Below are 22,200 nucleotides of genomic sequence, written 5' to 3'. Positions count from 1 at the left end.
AGCAAATGGTGCACTTTATGAACCAGAATGCTTTCGAATATACTGCTAATAGGGTATGAATGCTATGATATAGGCATAGAGAAACACAGTTATTGTAGTTAAACTATTACAAGCTTGATTTGTACTCAATATAATGTATGTATTCTTAAAAAAATAAAAAGTACACTTCATCAACTAATTAACAGAAGGTAGAATTTTAGACATGTTGCCAATAATTCTTCAATGGCCAATACCTATTCTAAACAATGTAGATGTCTTTGTTTACCTACTGAAGAAACTACACACAGTCCTAAAACTATTTTTCTCACAGAGGAGCACTAATTACATTGATTCAATTGGTTAAAAAAAATACACATTATTTACCTGATTATTAATGAAGTAACAGTAACAGAAATGATCCCCATCCTTCCTGAGTATATGTAGTCATTAGTGCTCCATTTGATGGCAAAAAGCTTTCATTCTCTGAATCAGAATATGGGATGGAAAGTATGAAATAAAAGTCTTTCCCTGACCCCTAAGAATGACTGGTTGGGCAGTCACCCCCTTGGGTGACTCAAGTTAAGAGGTTTTGGAGGACAGCAAATCAGGTGGGAAGTTGAGGTACTTCTCCAAAGAGGAGCACAGAGATCGGAGGCAGCAGGAAGCCACCTAACTCCAGGATTCCACAGCTGCTGCTAAGTGCCAGCTTCCTTTTCCTTCCCAGCAATCTCTTCCAAGGCTGAACTCCAAGTCAGGAAATTTTTCTCAGCAAGGTAATGATCTGATCCAAAATAATCAACACTTAGCTGTGACCAGCCAATGGGCTCAATTCTCCCTGGAAGTGTTGCAAAATAGTCTAGAGAAATTTCCAGTCGATGAAGTGAAGGCAAGCCTGTATGCCTGTGTGTGCATGTGCATAAGGGGGTGGTACAGAAGTCACTCGGAGCTCTTCAACTAGCCCCAGGAGGTTCCCCACTGCTTCCCCACATCCCCACCTGAAAGTAAAATTAGCCACATGTACCCACCACTCCTTTCTCCAGAATAATTCTGTATAGTAATTTCAGGGGTATTATTTTTATAATCTCTGATCCTAATTGGCTCCTTCCCCTCTGAAACCAATCCTTATTTGCATCTTTGGATCATCCATGTTCAAATTAGAAAGGCAAAGGTTAGAAAATAACCTACTTTTGGAATATGTGAAACCAGATCTCATTAGGGAATTAAAATACTATTGAGTTTCAGCTTGTAAATTCCCACAACCAAAAAAATCAGTTATAAGCTATGTTGAAGTTATGATTCATCTTAATGTATTTTCTATTGCACTTGAAACAGAAGTGATTTTAACCAATCTTCTGGGCTTCAGAAAGAGAGTTGGTTAGTAATTCAATGATTTACTAAGTTTCAGACAGGAAAGGGTACCTGACTACATTCCATTTCTATCCATTCTTCAACAATGTCTGACCTGAGTCTTAGATTTATGGTGCTGATGGAAAATTCCAGAAACTAAAAAATATTTAAGTTTTAAAATTACTAGATCTCAGGGGGCACTTGGGTGGCTCTGTTGGTTAAGCGTCTGACCCTTGATTTTGGCTCAGGTCATGATCTGTCACTCTCCCTCTGCCCCTCCCCTTTCTCTCTAATTAAAAAAAAAAAATTACTGAACTTTTTTTTTAATGACATTTATCCAATACCTTGGAGAAAGTGTTCTTACTAGGACTAGACATAGCAAAAAGAAAAACATGCCAAAAGGATCATTGAAACTAGGTTTTTATCACACCTGAAATGAAATTGTGTCTGCAAACACAGCATCTAAAATATCGTAGATGTTGTTAATTGTATTTGAGAGGCCAATTCAAAGCACAGTTATGGCGGTTTACAGGGACATTAAAGGGAACCAATGCCTTTGAATATGCTTGCTACCTTAGTGGTTAATAACAGTTTCTTTTAATCAAGGAAGTGTAATGTAATGGTCAAAGTATAATAAATTTTAACAGTCTCTTCCAGATGCATATTTACTAGTTACGAGGCTGTGATACTCTTTGGACTTAATTAAATCAGATAGCATAAACCAGTGTTTAGATAAATTAGATAGACATTCCTGATACCTATCCACAGAAAGAAAAGAGACACACAGCAACTGAAATGGTTTGGTATGTCAGTTTAAATACTTTGATGAGTTGGACCAAATTTAAACTGGCTAAAAGAACTAAATGTTGACTCATTTAATAAGAAAATTCAGTATGGGGTGTGTCTTATGGCTCATGGTTTTCTTTCTCTTCTCTCCACAGTATCACACAATGTCAGTTTCATCCTCACGCTGGCTCCAGTCAAGATTGATCTCAGGGTGACAGAGGCCAAGTGCTTCGTCTTCCACATCCAGAGGCCTGCATCTTCCCCAGCATTCCAAGCCAGAATCCTGAGCACGTCCCTGACCGGAACAGCTCATGTTATATGATGAATCCCTAGCTAATCACTGTGGCTAAGGAAATGGTTATGTCAATCAGTTCATACCACGTCTCTGGGAATGGAGTCATTTCATGAGAAGGACATAGATCATGTGGAGGATAGGTAGATACTCGGAGGAAAACTGGGGAAATGGACAAAGGAATACTGGAGGTTCACTACAAATAATACTGGATGCTACTGAAAGACAACAGCAAACCCAGCGTTGTATTTACTGAAAATGATTATTGGTTTCACTAACAAGAAAATAGTTTCTGGATCACAAACTAACAACAGCAACAACAACAAAATTCCAAGGCCAGTATGTTTCTTTTATTATTTTGTGTTTGACTTAAGATGGTTGAATGACTTCATTTTCAGTTATAAGCATTACATTAATTCCCATGCAAAAACCCAAGACCGCATATGCCGGATTTCAATTGGCCAAATTCCAACCTGTGAGTCTGGACATTCGAGATCAAATCCAAAATGTTGCTTGACCTTTCCAATAGTAGATATCATGGTCATCCTTTGAGACATCAGCAGGGCCCCTGACCTCTCAAACACCACCGTTTGCCATGAGTCCATACCAGAACAAGGAGCCAATGCCTTGCGGCACCTAAACATGGCAAACGACTTCACTCATGAAGAGAAGACACCTCTACACGAAGCTACCACTCACAGATATGCCCTCGCTCCTGCTCTGTAGAACACCTGCTTTTGAATAGGCATGCTATCTTCTGTTGGGGATTATAAATTCTTTCTGCCAGTTTTCCCCACAACTCCCAGTAGAAGCAAAGAGACGTTACAAAAAAAGCTTACCTCTATAACCCCCAAAGCAGTACATACAAAGACAACTACTCTATCAAGTATGTATTTTCTCCGGCTTCAGATGGTCATTTAGCAGGTGTAAAGCTTTGCAAACCTCTCTCAGTGAGACAGGAACCAGGAATATCAAAGAGGGCAAAAAACAGGACCCCACAATTAAAGGAGAACAAAACAAATGCAAATAATCCTTCTATTGATTGAGAAAAATGGGCTTAAAAAAAAAAAAAAAGATAGCATTTCAACAGTGGATGTCAATTTATATTGAAACACCTACATTGGAAACTCTGACAATGGCCGAGATTTCATTAGTGCAAATAACAATTATAATGGTATGTTCTTTCATAGGATTTAAATAAGGCTTCAAATAATTACACACACTAAAACTACCATTTGGAAACCTTAATTCTGTTTGGAGAGTTGTCAAACACAGCCTCCAAACCATCCAAAGTTCTGATCTGAGGAAAATTACATTCAATGAAGTTGCTCCAAAACACAACTGGTAGCATTATCACTTTCAAAGTCTACATCGTTTGGTGGGAAGAGGGAAACTACTCTGGTCGCTGGTCAAAAGAAATAAATCCAGCTAACATACCAGGTAGTTTCCAGGTTCAGATGATTCTCAAATATCTGTAGTGATGAAAGCTCATTGAAAAAAAAAAAAATAGCATCCTGAAGCATCAGAAAGGTATCTGTTGCCCTACCCTCATTAACAAATTTACACAAAGCATGAAACAGTAAAAAGCAAGAGAATTCATGGGCATTTCATCTATGGCTCAAGTTCTCCTTAAAAAAAAAAAAAAAAAAAAAACAACAACAACAACAAAAAACCCCAAAACAAACCCGAACCAAAAACAATGTGACAATAACTACAAAGAGTAAACAACCAAAATCAGAGGCAGAATATGAAATAGTAATATACTGTTTCAGAGCCTGCACCGTCCTGCAGAACCAGGAAACTTAAAACGTGTTCTTAACAGATCCAATCTAGGCTGGATATGTAAAAAACGGCAAGTCAGCATCACAAACCACACTACACATTATGAGAGTTTTAGAACCCGGGAAAAGGAAAAAAAAAAAAAAAAAAGAAAGAAAGAAAAAGAAAAAAGGCAGCAGAATGCTCAGAAAAATTTATCATCGATTCTGAAATGGGGCCTCGTGACATCATCAGGGTTAATAAAGACAGAGATGGACTTCCCCGGGTTCTCAGTCACCAGCTGCTGCAGTTTTTTGGCCAAACGGTCGTCGGGCTGGTTGGGGTCCCCTCCGTCGGACTGCGGGGAGGGGATGCTGGTGGTGCTCCCCCGCCTCTGCAGCTCCAGCGTCAGCCGGTTGGCCGCCTTGACGTGCTCGATGGCGGTGCGCAGGTGCTCGGCCGGGTCTGAGCGCACGGAGGAGAGCTTCCGCGCGTGGAGCATCACGGTCTCCTCCGACAGGTGCTCCAGCATGTTGCACTGAGGGATGAAATAATTGGGGCACATCTTGTTGACCAGACAGTGTTGTAGGTCATCAATGAGTCCCAGCAAAAAGTGGGCTGCATAGTCTTCTTGGGCCAAGTAGTTAGCAGGAAGTCTGTCACAGGCCCAAAGCATCATGCTCCGCAGGTGATAGGGGCTGATCGCCTTGGGCCGGGACAGGAGTTTAATGATGATGGCTTTGCAGGCCTGGTAGGCCTGCATGAGGCTACCAGAGATGCATTTCTTCAGCTGTACCTCGCTCCTGGCGAAGGACAGCCGCCACTCATTGTCCTTCTTGCCCTTGTAGGAGCAAGCAGGCACCAAGTAAAACCCACTGATGACCTCTTCCTCGGTGATCTTCCCATCCCAAAAGTGGTTCTCCATGAGCCAGCTCTGGGCCACAGCGGGCCAGCCTTTGAAAGAGACCACAGGGACAATATCATACAACATGCGACTGCTCCCCACGCCCAGGATGATGGAGATGATGGTCCCGTTCTTTTCTACCTTTTCCACCTTGGGCATCCCTCGCTGGGGTTTCTTCTGGATCTCTGACAGGACAATGCTGATGGAGTCATAGAACCAGTCCGCCACTTTGGTTGGGGAGAAGAAGTAATTGGTGGCACCATTGATGTGATCCACGATGGTGCAGCAGTCTTTCCACTTACTGATTGTCCCCTCATCAAAGAGCCGGAGGCTCAGCCAAGAGTGGCACAGGGCTGAGTGGCGCATATCGAGTGTCACAGGCTGATTACGGTCATGTAGCTTAAGGGCTGGCACCAGAAGAGTGAAGTCCATATCATAGTCTGTCCCTCGGGCATACACGTTAAGCTCATCTAAGTCCAGGTCCACCACGCCTTCCCGGACTCCCCCAGAGAGCAACAGGTACTCATTGGCCACTGGAAGTTTTTGGTCCAGCTTTTGCACCATTCCTAGAAACAGAAAAAGAAAACACTATTAGAGGAAACACAGACACCAGAGTCCTTTGCATCAGCACAGAACACGCTGAGTTTCTAAGACCCACTGTTTGTTAGAAGTATAAAGTCAGATCTTGTTGCACGGGTCCAGCCAGCAGCATACATTGTTCTTGCTCATCAGTGACAGAATGCATCCTTTACCAAGTGGGAGAATTATGATCCATTTTCCTCTTGTGGCAAGAGCAGTATCTTTTAAATTTTTTTTTAATTTTTAATTTTTTAATTTTTATTTTATTTTAATTTTAAGATTTTATTTATTTATTTGACAGACAGAGACGACAAGTAGACAGAGAGGCAGGCAGAGAGAGAGGAAGGGGAGCAGGCTCCCTGCTGAGCAGAAAGCCTGAGGCAGGGCTTGATCCCAGGACCCTGAGATCATGACCTGAGCTAAGGCAGAGGCTTTAATGCACTGAGCCACCCAGGTGCCCCAGCAGTATCTTTTTAAATCATAAACTGGGGCTCTTCTTCCCCCAGTCATTACCTTGGTTAGTGGCATTGCCATCCACTAGGTCACTCAGGCTAAACACCTCAGTAAGCTTTGAGTCTTTGTTGGCTTCTACTGCCAGATTTTATCTGTATAACCCCTGCGACATTTCTCATTCCTTCCTTGTTCTCCATCTCTGCTGCCATCATATAAAGCCAGGCTCTTCTATCTCTCGCCCATGCAGCCTCCCACCCCTAGGTTCTTCCTGCTTAAACCTTCCTTTATCCCAGGGATTCTCCGTGTGGGCTATGGACACTGAATGTGAGAGGTCACAACTCTCCCCATAATAACGCTAACATATTATTTGCCTTGTTTACTGTCTTGACACTTGAACTGACTCTTGATGGGACAAAAGCAAATGGTGGGTCACAGTGCTCGGCATTTGTGAAGACAGTGGCACCAAACCACAGTGGCAATCACTGGACTCCTTACTGCTGACATGTACCAGCATTTAAAAAAAAAAAAAAAAAAAAGTTCAGCCACATTGAATAAAAATCCCTCATGGAAAAGAAAAATGGGTTAATTTTTCTTAAATCCCAACTCTAGAAGTACCTTTCTAATGTTCTGTGCAACAAAATGGGAAGTGACCATAGAGCACTCTTGCCTCATACTGAAATACAAGAGCTGTCTTCAAGAAATGTGCCTGTCTTGGAGCTGTGGGCTAAGCTAGCGGCTCTGTTCACGGAAGACCATTTTTACTTTAAAGAACAACCGATCAACTATGGGCATCCAGACTTGGGTATCTGGTAGACATTTTCATTTAAAAATGAACAAAGTTAGCCTGTCTTTGCAAAAACAACTAAAACATTTATTACCAATGGGGGATAAGACAAAACAAAACTGGAGATTTAAAAAAAAAAAAAAAAAGCTGAATTTTACGAAAACTCATCTCTTGCAGCAGGAGCTTAATATCTTCCCAAATGGTATAGTTTTCTGGTAAGATTGGTGGTGACATAAAAAAATGTAATTTTTGGATGTTAATTGAGCTCTCTAAGAGTGCGGACCATGTCTCAAATCCGTATTAAGCATGCATTGGGCTCTGCAACCAGTATCATAAAGCTGGAGCTGTGACTGGATGGCAAAGGGAGAAAAGGATGGAATTACTGGGACTTCCCCATGAAGAGCTGAAATAATTAGACTAAATGTAAATAACTGATTCGTTAATGAACAAATGTCCCCTCCCTGCCAGCTCTCTCTGCGACTTAATTTAATCTTTTCTCCAAAAATTACAAAGAGCTATCACAAACTAAAATTCCCTTACTCACTGCAATTACTTTTAATCAACATAGTTTATTATTCATAGAACAACTCCAGTGCAAATCAATAAGCCTTGTATGTGTGTTTGTGCTACCATTTTATTTCAGAATTTAATACTCAAATGAAATAAAAATGTGCTCTTTTCATTCTTTCCAATCCTGTTTTCCAAACCATATGAACCATGAAAAATTCATACTTAGTACCATTTCCTTACGTATAGATAGACAGACATACAGCAAGCTATCACTTTTGTCTTAACGCAATCAAAAAGTTATCCAACTTTAAAGAATCCACAACTAGGAAGCCTGGGTTAAGCCTGGGTTAAGCCTCTGTCTTCGGCTCAGGTCATTGTCTCAGGGTCCTGGGCTTGAGTCCCACATCAGGCTCTCTGCTCAGCAGGGAGCCTGCTTCCTCCTCTCTCTGCCTGCCTCTCTGCCTACTTGTGATCTCACTCTCTCTCTCTGTCAAAAAAATAAAAAGAGAATCCACAACTAGTCAGAAAGAGAATTCAGTGTACTGGACTTTTGAGGCTGTTTCTCACACGCCTTGTGCTGTGCCACCCAGATTCCTTTCCAGTAAAGGACTTCCTGTCTTAGCTGCTGGGAATCTGTCAGTGTAATCCCTTAAGGACTAGCTGCAAAGAGCCAGCTCAACCAAAGTGATGTCCTGTGTTTGGGGTAAGGGTAGGGGGTACACATCAATGTGAGAATGCCCTGGTTTAGGATACTCTGAAGAATTACTCAAATCCAGAGTTTCCAGGGGGGCTGTGGGCTGCAAAGGAACTGGACTTCTCCCTCTGCCTGATCCTGCTTTGGGTCCCTACTTTCTACCACAGTGGCGGATCCTAGAGGGGTTTCTTAATAAATATCCTAGGGGCACTTGGGTGGCTTAGTCGGTTGAGTGCCCAACTCTTGATTTCGGCTCAGGTCATGATCTCCTGGGTTGTAGGTTCGGGCCCGGAGTCGGAGATTCAAGAGAATCTCTCTCTGCCCCTCCCCACCACCAACTCAAGCATGTGTGGGGGGGTGTGGGGCGAGGTGGGCGGGCGCATGCTCTCTCTCTCTCTCAAATAAATAAATAAATCTTCTAAAATAAATAAATAAATAAATATCCTAACTCCATTCGAAGGCTGCTTCTTGAGGAACCCAATCTAAGACACTACGTTCTAACCAAGCAAAAACAGCCTTCACTGTAAGTCAGCTTGGAAAATTTATCTTCCTTTTAAAAGTGGTTTTCGAAAACCAAATTTAGTAACCAAGGATTGAAAGTTATGGTAAGCACCAAACCCAAGATTCATTTCTCAACTGTCATGTTTCAGTATTCACCTCATCTTTATGATGTAACAAATCTTACCACTCAGAGTTTTAGCTATAGCTATGAACAGATAAGATTTGGTTCTCAGAATCCAGGGTAGGTTGGGAAAATCATTTTCACAATATTATAAGTTCACAGGCAGGTAGTTACTTTCAAAGATAAACGTTTAATAATGAAATAATTTATTCATCATTCATTCAAATATGTTTAAATTTTAGCACTTGGTGCCATAAATACACATAGGAACCATGTTGAAATGTGTTATGATTAATAAGTAAGAGCTGAATAAATTAGAAGTGGTGTTATAATTTGGATACCAAACCACTGTTCCCTCTTAGGTATCCATGATTCAAAACTCTGTACATTCTATTTTGTCCTAGACAGGATCAAACTAGTTCTGAGCATACTAGCAAGGACTTGTCTAGACAACCAGAATAAGTTGTACATTAACAGGCTGGGTAGAATTTGTTTACAAAAATGCCGCTGGATTTTGCCTTGGACTATCAATTTTGGTTTGAATCATCATAGGTAAGAAAAGCTAAAACTCCCTTCTGCCCTCTACTGGATTAAAGAAGTTTTAACATGTTTTTCACTAATTAGCACATACACTAGAACACTCCTGCTGGTAATAAAATATTCTTTTTCCTCCCAGATGTGGCTTTTGCACCTAGTTAAAATGTCGTCCCTCCTTTCGGAAGTCATGAAAGTATGTGGCTAAATTCTGTTATCAGGAATTCGGTTAATTTGGGACACCTACTCCTTTAAAGGACAGAAAGAAGTTTTGCAGCAAAGAAAATATTACTGAGGCTCTTTGCTAAGCTCCTAAAAGGTAGAAAGAAAGTCCCCAAGGCCACGTATTTCTGGAAGCTGATCCCCTGTGACACCCACATTTACCTTTAGGCCGCCGAAGCCCATTAGTCTGCAGTTTCACCAATGATTTGGTAACACAAACCAGAGCCTGCCCAGCATTCTACTCAAATGCCCTTCTTGAAAAACTTTTCTGGGCTAAGTTTAAATGAAAATGAGCTGACATCAGCTATCATGGCAGATGGGTTGCCACGCAACTAAAACACAGCCACGGGCTGGAGGGAAAAAGGCAGAGGAGAGAAAAAAATTCAACCATATACTCCGAACACAGGCACCAGTTCCAACAAGTGCCTTCTCAGAACAGATCCAAGGATTTCTGTGTAATTACAGGAGGGGGACATCAAGTGACTGGCTGTTTAGCTATTAGCAATTTATCCAAAACTGTGAGAACAAAAGGAAGAATCATATATAACAATGACCTTGTTAGCCTGAGAAATGGCTTCTTGCCCTGGTGAGTCTCTTCTTTTTCATGGAATCAAGGGCATATGTTTGCTCTTAAAAACACAAAACTGCCTCCCAGTCTCCCCTCCTGTAATGGATTCTTTGATTTTGCTTTATTTAGTAGTTTCTACTTAAGAAGACCTTAATATTACTGGTGAAACAGGTAACTAATGAGTTAACAGGGCATATAAGCCAGGTGGCAACTCTTTTACCCAAATCTGCTTGTTCTCAGGAATGCTGTCTGCCACCACATTTCTGTAGCCTCATATTCTTGCCTGACACCAAGATAACCAAGTGTTAGTTTCACTGTTTTGCAGAGACTCAAGATTTCATCAAAAAGCCAACCAGACCAGTCAGTGGCCTCCTCTTTCAGTGCAAAGAAAGGAAGTTAACACTCCCCTGCTCAGTAACTTCCTCTGTCCCCTCCTGACACACCATAGCTCCTCTCCCCTTTACTCACTGCCTTCTCCATTTGGCTTTAGAAATCCTGGCACCTGTAGTGGCTCAGGGGGCTAAGGGTCAGCTCCGGTCCTGGGATCTAGCCCCGAATCAGGCTCTCTGCTCAGTGGGGGAGCCTGCTTCCCCCTCTCTCTCTGCCTGCCTCTCTGCCTACTTGTGATCTCTCTCTGTCAAATAAATAAATAAAATCTTAAAAAAAAAAAAAAAAGAAAGAAATCCTGGACTCTCTCACATTTCCCCTCCTCCCTGGGAAAGTGGATTTAAGGCTTGCCCCCCAACCTCCTCATCTAGCTGCCTCTTGAAGAGACCCCTTCCTAGCTGCACACTCCATGTCTCAGTGATTGTCCCTCCCCTGGTGCAGGGGACAGAGGGACTTGGGTTCTGTTTACACTGTGGTACCACGTTTAAGGAACGACTTCCATGTCATCCACTTAGTCCTTTGCTGATTATCTTTAGAATATCAAGTGAAAAATGGAACTCTTGTCCTGACACCCTTATATTCTAGTGAACAAAACTTTATCACATCCAACCAAATTCAAATTACAAGCTGCCATCACTCAAGCCCATAATGCCAGATTGTTAAGCACATATGAATCAGGTATGGTTTCCAGACTCACAGCTTCTCTCCAGGAGGTATGTGTGTGTGTGTAATTTAATAAATATTAAGTAGACACAGGAAATGGTACTTGTGCAGATTCCGTAAAAACACAAAACAAAACAAAGCTGTCACCTATGTTGGGGGTGCAGAGATAGATCAAAGAACTAAAATGTTTATATCTCATTATTAAGGCTACAGAATTAGATAAATCTTGTCTCTGTATCTTTGACTATGTACAGCAAGGATTTTTTATTTAAAAAGGCCGAAGTATCTTGACAATATTCTTTTCATTAAAAAATGTTATCTTTTCCACCCAAACCCATGTGGCACACTAATGACAGTGCCTTACTATAGCGGTGACTCAACAGTAGGAAGGGAATGGGGTGGAATGATGCTGACAAAGTGCTTCTGTGACTCTGATACATCTCCTTGGGGAACAGTCTATTGGTTGTTAATAAATAATATAAAACTTTCCTATAAAAACTGATTTATACTTCAAAGAAATAACTATTTTTGTCAAGCTTATTGACATCTTGAGAAGTAGGCATGGCCACCTTCTAAGAAAGGCACCAAATCAATGGGATTTTTTAATGACTCCTATTTGGGGAAGATTTTAGTATTTTCCTTCTTTGTGGCCAGAAATATATGTAGAGTCCCTCACCTTGCAGGTAAAAAATCTGAGGTTGAGAAAGGAGAACTAACTCATTCACGGTCACACAGCCCTAGACAGAGATTAACAGCATTGTCTTATTCCCACAATTGTTGCAAAGGTCAGAATGGCATATACCTACTGCTTTCCTTAAGACAACAACTGAACTTGACATAAATGTAGAAGAGTCTGAAAGGGAACCAGCAGGGGGTCTCAAGGCAAAGCTTCATCTTTGTGCTTTCATGGGTCAAAGCTGTGTGTGACCTTGGACAAGCAGGAGAACAGGTCCAAGCATCCACAGTTATCATAAAGAGAAAAGACCTTATCTGTCTTGCAGGAAGCTATTAGTATTCTAAAATAAATGGAAGAGAAGGAAGATTCCGATGAAGTTCTCAGCTTTTTCAATAACCTGCTGAATGATCATTAATATTAATAGTTTTAACAATAATCTTAAGGCAAAGAGCCCGTTTTATTTGGCATAATTTCTGAGACAACTGCATGTAACATTATCTAAATCTTTCAGAAAACTGATTAACTCATGTATGGTAATGACCCACTTTTTTTTTTTTTTTTTAAAGATCTATTTATTTGACAGAGAGGGAGCAGAGAGAGAGAGAGCACACAAACAGGGGTAAGGGCAGAGGGAGAGGAACAGGCAGACTCCCCGCTGAGCAGGGAGCCTGATGCGGGGCTCCATTTCCAGGAGGCTGAGATCATGACCTGAGCCTGAGCCAAAGACAGCCATTTAACTAAATGAGTCACCCAGGTACCCCTGGTAATGATCTATCGACCAAATACATATAGTCACAGGTCTGATTCAAAAGATGACTCTTCACAAGATGGTCTCTCTTGCTTGCTCCTTCCTTGTTTCTATACAGATATGTGTGCAAGAGCATTGGAGTAAGACAGGCTTGGGTTTAAATCTGGCCTTGTCATTAAGTAAGCCAGACAAGTTATTTAACCTTTGAGCTTCCAATTCATCATATATTTAAAACAAACGAACAAACAAACCATAAAACCGCCCACTTGGAGTTGATGTGAAATGCCTAAGCACATGGTAGATACTTCGCCCATTTTCCCCATATGTTCTTCCCCTTCTCCACCACCTATAAAACTGAAGAGCAAACAGCACCTATTCCACAGACTTATTCTGAAGACTTAACTAAACCTGTCTAAAGCTTCCAGCACATGCAAAGTGTACAAAACATGTTAGAGGAAGTGAAACGAACAGAGTATTCTCTCCCCTCGCTGCACTCAGGCTGCTGCTAGCCTCTAGAGGCTTCCTCTGATGAGTGCCATCGTGTGGCATGGCGCACAGCTTGGCAAGTAAAGGGCAGGCGGATTTCGGCCCTTTCTTGTTCCTTCTGAAGGGGTGCCCTGCAGAGTAAATAATCTGCAGGCCCCCATGGAGGGCCTTTAGCACTTTCTATGCATATTGAATAGTGGGCCCTGCTCATGGGTTGTTTTCCCCCCTGAATAGGATAACAATATAGAGCGTTTGACACACTAATTGGCACAGAAGCTCAGCAAATGGAAGATACAGTCACAGTCGATCATCCATAAGCTTCCAGAGTCAGGTTTTATGACTGCAGTGACTAACACAGATCTTGGGATCAGAAGGCAACTGCTTGTTGAGTGTATGAATGCCCCAATAACCATTATCTTGGAGATCAAAAATTTGCCACACAATATAATATGAAATACTGTCAGCACATACCTATAAGATCACTTAGTAATAAAAAGTCAGAGTGGAAAAAAAGCTTAATTTTTCATTATTTTCTTTTAAAAAAGTTAAAGTTCTAAAAATTGGTGAGATTTGTCAAAGTCTACTAAGCTATTTTGAACATAATGAGTATGAGTTAGGCCTGGGTTCAAATCAGATCCACCCATGACCAACATAATTAACCCACTCTGTGACTCCGCTGGGGAATGAAGTTGGGGAATGACAACGGATTTTAGTGGGGTCGTCACAGGGATAAGAAATGAAAATGCACACTAAATTACTCAGCACGTGCTCCGATACCTACTTGGCAGCCAATAAAGAGGGTTCTAAGCACAGACACACACACCCCAAAAACACACATTATCAATATATTTTCCCTATCTCCTAAGTCTTGCCTTTTTTTCCTTTCTAGTTCTTAAGGTCGTTTAAAAACTCATGGTTTCTGCCAATCAGAACTTAATGGCAAAACCCAAAGCGACATCTTATTAGTCCCACCTGCCAGCTTCCCACAGCTGCAACGGGGCCTGAAAGCTACATATTGTCAATTTATAAGGAGTCTTCACTTTAGAAGGCTCATCCTTGAGAGAGAAAAACAACAGCCAGTAGAAAACAAGTGTAATGCCAATACGGTATTAAATGGCTATCTACGGACACAGAAACGCCTCAGTGATGACCATATCACCTTTCTCCTGATCTGCAAAAGAAGGAATAAGCTTGCGATGATGTTCAGAATCAAGTCAGCTGTAGCCCCCTCGCCTCTGCCTGCGATCCTCGATGGGGGTAGTTTGCACTCCTTTTCCCTCTGAGGTCATCTATGCTATGAGAAACCACTGAATTTCTCTGAAACTGGAAAGCTGGGTTGGACTGGGGGAGAGGACTGTCTACATTTTAGAAGAGAAATGATGAAGTAAGCCAAGTTCAGGAACTGGCAGAAATGATGGCGATAGGATTCAAAACTCAGGTTTAATTTATTCATGCACGCAGCCCACAGTCTTAGTGTCTCTTCTGAGCCAGAACTAGGCTAGCTGGTGAAGAGAAACACACAGCCTTCACTGCATAATGCTTATCATGTAGCGAGAAAGCCCGATATAACTGTATCAGTGAGGAGAGAGGTAGTTAATGTTGAGAAACAAAGTTAAAGCCTCAGTGGCAGAAAGCAACAAAGTCTTCTTTCATTCAGGCTTTGTGACCATCAGGTGTTGGCTCGGGGGCTCTTCTTTTCTTAATCCAGGACCCAGGTGGATAGAGAACATCACGGTTACTCTAGAGCAGAGAAAGAAAGCCCTGGAGAATCTATTTTCAGCAGCTAATTTTCATTTCCGGCCTAAAAAAGGATACCGGTATCATTTTCATTCATAAATCCCTGGCCCAAACTAGTCACATGGTCTCACTCACCTTACGGGAGAAAGTGCAATTCTACCTCTGGCTGGGAAGGTAGAGAGCCAGAAATATTTGAAGAGCCATGTGAACAGCTCTCACACTGATCAAATAATCACACGCTAATAAACATATAATTATAAGCTGAGATAATAACACTTAAGGAAACAAATAAAGGTCCTAGCCAAAACATAGAAGAGGAAGAGGAGTGCATATTATTAAGCTTGAAGAATAGAACATTCGAGAAGGCCACAGGATCTGCCTTCAAATATTCGATGAGTTGTCCTGGTAAAGAAATGGGCTTTACCTGTGGGATTCCAGGAAGCAGAAGACAAAGAGAAAGAAATATTCTGTCTCATATGTCAGTGAAAGACCTTAGAGTTTTCTGACAATGCTGCCAGTGGAAAGTGGGCATTTCCTGTCCCAAGGGATGATCAATCAGAATCTTGGGGGATGGAGCAGGAGACCCAAAATACAAACATGTGAGGAAGCTAGTACTGAGGACAGATGATGACAGAGTCCTGAAGACACCTGTGGCCATGCCATGGGGGCCCCAGAAACAGTGGCCAGAACAAATCCAAGGCGCATATCATGCTCCATGCTGCTATGGTCTCTCACCGAGTTTATTCATCTGTTTTTAACCTGCAGCCCAGCTGTGATCACATCCTCTGACCTCTGCCAGTGTTAAAAGGGGAGAGCACGAAACTAGCAATAACACATAAGGGCAATGGAAGGACTGACTTTATAGAGCACCTTTTCAAAGCACGGCTCCCAGAGAATCAGCTCTACGATGCATTAAGGCATAGGCAGAATTTTTTTTTAATATTTTATTTATTTATTTGACAGAGATCACAAGTAGGCAGAGAAGAGACAGGCAGAGAGAGAGGAGGAAGCAGGTTCCCTGCTGAGCAGAGACCCTGATGTGGGGCTCGATCCCAGGACCTGAGATCATGACCTGAGCCGAAGGCAGAGGCTTTAATCCACTGAGCCACCCAGGGGCCTCTAGGCAGAATGTTGTATCTGTTATCTCATCCAATGCTCTTGGCTTCTTCAAGTACATGATATTGGCCCCATTTTACAGACAAGAAAATCAGGATAAGTAAGAGTGAAATAAGTTGTTCGTGGTCATGACAATCCAGCTGGGATCCAAATTCAAGTTGACTCCATAGTCTTCTCATTACCCTATGCCCCTTTCCACCACTAAGAGTGCTCTTCTAAGAGAACAAACAATTTAATATCTTCAAGCCTTTAAAATCGCCATGTACAACACTACAGGAAATAGTGGAAGCTTATTTCTCTATCTAAAAATAAAATGGATTCTATTCTGGAATGAAATGATTTCCAAAGCAGATGATTAGCTGATTTTAGCCATCCCTGAGGAATGAGTTATATGAACAAAGTGGGTCATGGATCATAGGAAAGGCATGATTAAAAGTGACTTAAAAAAAAAAAAAAAGCCAGAGGCGCCTGGGTGGCTCAGTGGGTTAAGCCGCTGCCTTCGGCTCAGGTCATGATCTCAGGGTCCTGGGATAGAGTCCCGCATTGGGCTCTCTGCTCAGCAGGGAGCCTGCTTCCTCCTCTCTCTGCCTGCCTCTCTACCTATTTGTGATCTCTCTCTGTCAAAAAAAAAAAAAAAAAAAAAAAAGCCATCCAGTGCTGTAACACCTAGCTACGTGTGCACGCACGTATATGTGTTGCACACTTTAACTCTTAGACCATCTTCAGAGAGTATCCCACAAGTATTTTCTTCACAACAACATCCATGGCATTCTTTGAGGACCCCAGGACAAACTCTGAGAACATTCCAACCTATTTAGATGCATAGTCCAACCTACATATTTTAATCTAACAGGAAGCCTTCATTTTAAAGTCAAATCCCCTAAATTTCTATGACTAGTTGGGGAGCCCAATTGATAGTCACTGAGAGCGTCATGACCAAAGGAAATCATAACCACAAAGCCATTAGTTCTGAGTTCTGAAGTAGGAAAATCCTTCTCCTCTGACACAGTATCTATAGGAGGCTTCCCTCTTTTCTGGGTAAAACTAAGCTCAGACACACTGAGAGCCAGGGGGAAAGAAACATGAGGAATTCTGTGCCTTCTCTAAACACAGCCCTCTCCCTCACCAAAAAACAAACACCAAAAACCATATGGTATCCCTGAGCCTAAATGATATCTTGCTTGTGACCCAGCAGCCTAAGAAAATACAACACTGGGGCACCTGGGTGGCTCAGTGGGTTAAGCCTCTGCCTTCAGCTCAGGTCATGATCCCAGGGTCCTGGAATCAAACCCCGCATTGGGCTCTCTGCTTGGTGGGGATCCTGCTCCCCCGCCCCCCACCGCCCCCCACCTGCCTCTCTGCCTACTTGTGATCCCTCTCTCTCTCTGTCAAAGAAATAAAGAAAATCTTAAAAAAAAAAAAAAAAAGAAAAGAAAAGAAAAAAGAAAAAGAAAATACAACACTGTGGCTTAAAACTGGACTCTAGGTTTATGGTCTATACTGCACACTTAGAGTTGCTACATTACCTCAAAATGATCCCAATGTATACAAAGAAGGCCCCTCTAGAGGATTTTAAAATCATCATTTGCTAGCGATGGCCTTAAAATTAGTTTACTTTTGAAAATTTCAAACATACACAAGAGTAGAGATAATACAACAACAAATCACCATGTAGCCAACACCCAGCTTCAACAATTATGGTTGCCATCACTGTTCCACTCATGCCCACTTTTTTTTTTTTTTCTGTCATATTTTAAAGTAAATCCCATACCACTTCACCCATAAACACTTCAGGACTACCTGCCAAAGACCTTTTTTTTTTTTTTTTTTTTTTTTATTTTTAAAGATTTTATTTATTTATTTGACAAAAATCACAAGTAGGCAGAGGCAGGCAGAGAGAGAGGGGAGGAAGCAGGCTCCCCTCGGAGCAGAGAGCCTGATGTGGGGCTCGATCCCAGGAGCCTGGGATCATGACCTGAGCCGAAGACAGAGGCTTTAACCCACTGAGTCACCCAGGCTCCCCAAAGACCTTTTAAAAACCCCAACCACCCGTTCTCCTATCTAAATAAAATTAATAAAAATTCCTTACTTTTGCTGACTTCATTTTACCTCTCTTCTGACACGTGTGAATATATGAGTGTGTGGTGTGCGTGCTCATGTGCACGCGGGCAGCAGACACTGCTGACACCCTGCTCCACTCCCTCAGCGGCGGGAGGCAGTTTCCCGCAATCTGGAGGCTTCCCTCCTCCAGGCCAAGGAGTCTTCTCTTTTGCCTGAGCGCCGGCTCAACTCTGGCATGACTAGGTAGTACCTGGGACATAATGCACAAGGATGGACACCCCCAGTGGCCGTCCTCACCCACTGGAGGCCAGGAATCTGTAAGTAAATGTCCCAGCTTACCCATACCTGCTGGGACAACTCTAAAATGGGCTCTACACAACTTCCCAGAGGTCTCCCAAGATCACTCTGCTCATTAGCTCAATAACAAACACTTCATTGGCTTTTCTCTCTGCTCTGTTACAAAGGCTCTATTCCCTTCCCTGTGCTTCTCAGCACTATACTGAGGCAGTTCTTGTTTCTGGAGTGGTGTGCGTGCGCGTGTGTGTGTGTGCGTGCGTGTATGCGTGTGTGTGCAGCAGTGCTAGACAGGCTCATCTCTGATAATTCTGGGTGAAATTATAACACGTCAGATGTGTCCATGAGAACAGAAGCATAAGCCAATGAAAATTCCTTGTTCTTTCCCACAATCAAGGTACAAATCTAGGATATGTGGCTTATAAAACTGCATCTGAGCAGAACTCTCAGAGTTCATCACCTTTCTTCACTCGACAAGCCTGTTTTCCACTGCATTTGCAGTTCGTACCCTGCCTATTCATTTACTGCTCTGCTGATACTCCAAATCTCATTTCCCAAAGGACACACTAAAACCTCTTCTAATTCTGGAAACCTCTGGAGAGATGAAAATTTATATGTTACTTTGAAATGGGCCTTTCTTCCTCAAACTACAAAGAAAATAATGGGGAGTAAGGTTTGAGGAGAAAAAGCCTGGCTTCCCAGTATACTGCAGAAACCAATCTTCAGAATGGAGCTTTGTTCAAGTGCATCAGCCTTATTCATATGGAAAAGGTCAAACCAAATTCACAAACCAAAATAACCTTCTCTTTCAGCCTCCACCTGGGATTATTCTGTCTCTGTTCCTCTAAATTGTATGGAAAAAATTGCAAATGACATATTTAGTCTCTCCGTTCAATGACCTTTGTCCATGCCTTCTTTAGTGTAGGGCTTGGACCAGTTATCAATTATTTGTTGGCCTGTCGGCGTCCCTCCATCTAAAGACCTGTGTGTTTCCTAAGCGAACACAACAGAAATTCAACAGATGCCACTTGAATGAAGAGATGGTAGAGACTAAAGACGGAGTTTATAAGAATCTTCCAGGATGAAAACTGCCAGGGTGTTATGCTTAGACTGATAGAGTCAATCTGACATTGTCATTTCTAGACACAATGAAAGACTCCAGAGCCACTCTATCTGACAGCAAAGGAATCCTTTATCACATCCACAGAAGAGATGGAAGGGGGAAGCTAGGACCCTGTTAATGAGCTGGCCATAAACTCACTATGTTGTATTTACACAAAGGCATCTCTCATTCTCCAAGAATAATTTAAGTAGAGGACATTTTCCAAAGCACCAGTTTTTAGCCAACAATCATAGCCAGAGATTAGAAGAAAAGCTACTATGTAATTACAGTGTGCTCTAAGATCAAAGTCTAATGACTGCTTTTTAAAAAAATGAGAATAGTGCATTTTTCTTTTGATGAGCAAGAAAAAAAACTCCATAAATAAATGGATTGTCTTACCAAGCAATTTCTAATAACTGCCAGGAGATGGCGCTCATACCCTATTCATCTACCAAGCATATACCGCTGGGACCCATCCTCCAAAAATCTGAAAACAGAGGCTTAGCAAGGGGGTAAGATTTGATAAGACTGTATTACAAGCAACCCACCAGTGGGGGGGGGGGGGCTTAATTCAAGATACCACCCAGGGACTCCTACCTTTGCCTTTTGGTTTCCCGGAGAAAATCTGTTGGTAATTCAAGAGCTCACAGGCTCCATCTAGGTTCAGCCAAGACTAAAAAGAAGCTTTGTCTGGGCAGGCCATGTGATTGACAACGGACTCTCAAAGTATATTGAAGACCTTGCTGCAAGCTACAGGTTGCAAAGCACATCTCCGCTGAATACAGTTTCAGGTGGCAGGAATAAGGGGTACAGAGAAGGCAGAGGAAATAGTCCTTGATGTTCTGAGGTCAAGGCCCTCCTCTTTCTGAAAATGGATTCTGTTCTTATTATATGCTTAGTCTACAAATAAGTGAGTACACTAAAAGATTTAAGAACAGGTTATTAATAAAAACGAAACTGATTTTTGGACCTGCCTTCAATCGATAAAATCAAAACAAAACTGATTTACACTATGTGTACCGTACACATGTATGTTTTGCAACTTCCAGAGAACGGCCGGTCTTTTTCTCATTTTTTCCCAGCAGTCATTCTGGGAAAAGCATTCAAGTTCTCATTGCGCAGACATGGGAACTGAGGCTCTTGGCGGCTAAGTGACCGGTAAATATAATTGCACAAAATATCTCCATGGTTCTCTGGCTTAAATTAGATGAAAAGCTCATCTGATCACCCTCAATAATCTTCAAGAAAGGGAAGTTGTGGATTCCTTACCAGGTTACTAATTGGTTTGCTGCAGGTTGGGCAGGAAGGTCACGAGAGGTTTCGAAATGTAAAGACTGCTCTGTTAGGGGCCGTCTACATACCATAAGCCTAGAGGTCTTGGTTATGCCTACATTGTCTGGGTTATTGATAACATGCCCTCCTTTACCTACCAGCAAAATAAACTTAGATCATTCTTAGGAGATAACTAATCTTGAAGTGCCAAGTCAATAGTTATTAATCAATTTTCCATATGGCTTGTTGCTGTAATGCCTAATACATTAATAGTGATGACCCCTTGCCTACATTGCCTTTATCTTCATTTAAATAAATCTTATTTCAAATATTAATACTCTCAATCAAGTTTCCAAACAACAAAGTAGCAACATCCTAAAAATCTGCTATTCAAAAAAATAACTCCGTTAATAAGTCTTAAAAGTTTTCCTGTGATATAAAACCAGAATGTTCCACACCAAAGTCTGGATTAGTATAACTACACCCATACCTGTAATTTAAGGAAGAATATTTCCAAGCAAAACAGACACAGAATAAAAGTACTGACAATGTGACAGACTCATAAGGAGCAGAATCTACTTCAGAGCCACAATTGTCTACCTGATAATTACTTTCAGTATCTGGGTAAAAACACACTTTATTGTTCGCGCTTGAAAACGTTCACATGAAAAGAAGCCAGACTTAAAAAACAACCCATCAAAGCCTTGTGCGGAGGTTGAAATTTGCAGTTTAAAAAGCATGAGTAGATAATTTGAAAGAGGGTCAAATTGTTTCAGTGTTTTTAAATCAGTGCCTACACAATAAAGAAGGGAAAGTCAAAGAGAAAGTCAAAAAGTGAATCTTTTAATGATGAAGTGGGAAAGTGATATTTGGGGAGATAGCTTTTTTCTTCTACTTCTACTTGTTTTCCAACAATCAAAAAATGGAGCAAGAGTCAGTAGTGTGGGGCTGAAAAGGGCGATTCAATATTTAGCCATTGTGAACTAACATGGTGGCTGTTAAGGAAGAAATAAGAGATTTTTTTTTTTTTAAACTTTGTAGTGTTAAAGATTATTGTTTGAATTGGTTGCCATTTCAGTAACTCTTGGGACTCCTGGAGACAAAGTTTCAGCTGTATGAATGGATCACTGATGACTAGAACCAGAACAGACTTTCAAGGTTATATACTGTTAAGGGATAGAGCAGGTTGCTGAAGCCCAAAAGGCCAAAGTGACACAGCAGGACACCTACCACAGGTGCTAGGAATGAATCTCAAGTCCTTATCCTCAATCCAGGGCTCTCTCCACTCCCATAGGTGGATCCCTAACCAGGAGTTTGTGGAAAATATGGCTCCCAAGTCCCCACTCGGGACTGATACATAATCTCCAAGGATACATATGTGTTTTAAACTAGCAATATTGAAATGCTTTTAAAAATTGAGATTGTCTGCTCCGTCCCTCAATTTCAAAGCAGACAGTTTAATTGCATGGATTCAGGAAAGACAAAACTGTCAAGGCAGAGGAGGGGGTTTGTCGTCCCAGTAATTCTCTAAAATCTTTAAGAGCTGAGGTTACCTGTTCTCCAAATCAAGAAAGACACAACTTTGATGAAACTTTTGGAAACATGACAGTATTTGAGATTCAGCAA

At 41.7% G+C, this 22,200-nt stretch overlaps 1 protein-coding gene across 2 annotated transcripts in view; it reads right to left on the bottom strand.

The window, feature by feature from the left end:
* Positions 1–4,361: 4,361 nt before the first annotated feature.
* The window catches only part of MB21D2 (Mab-21 domain containing 2), a 109,657-nt gene continuing 91,818 nt past the window's right edge, over positions 4,362–22,200 (bottom strand). For both annotated transcript variants that reach the window (XM_059163127.1, XM_059163128.1), the window contains one exon: positions 4,362–5,632. In XM_059163127.1, the coding sequence (XP_059019110.1) occupies positions 4,368–5,632 (1,265 nt within the window). In that variant the 3' untranslated portion in view covers positions 4,362–4,367. The remainder of the gene's footprint in view (positions 5,633–22,200) is intronic.

Source organism: Mustela lutreola, chromosome 2 (genome assembly GCF_030435805.1).
Source record: "Mustela lutreola isolate mMusLut2 chromosome 2, mMusLut2.pri, whole genome shotgun sequence".
Lineage (NCBI taxonomy): Eukaryota > Metazoa > Chordata > Mammalia > Carnivora > Mustelidae > Mustela > Mustela lutreola.
This window is presented reverse-complemented; position numbering and strand designations above follow the sequence as displayed.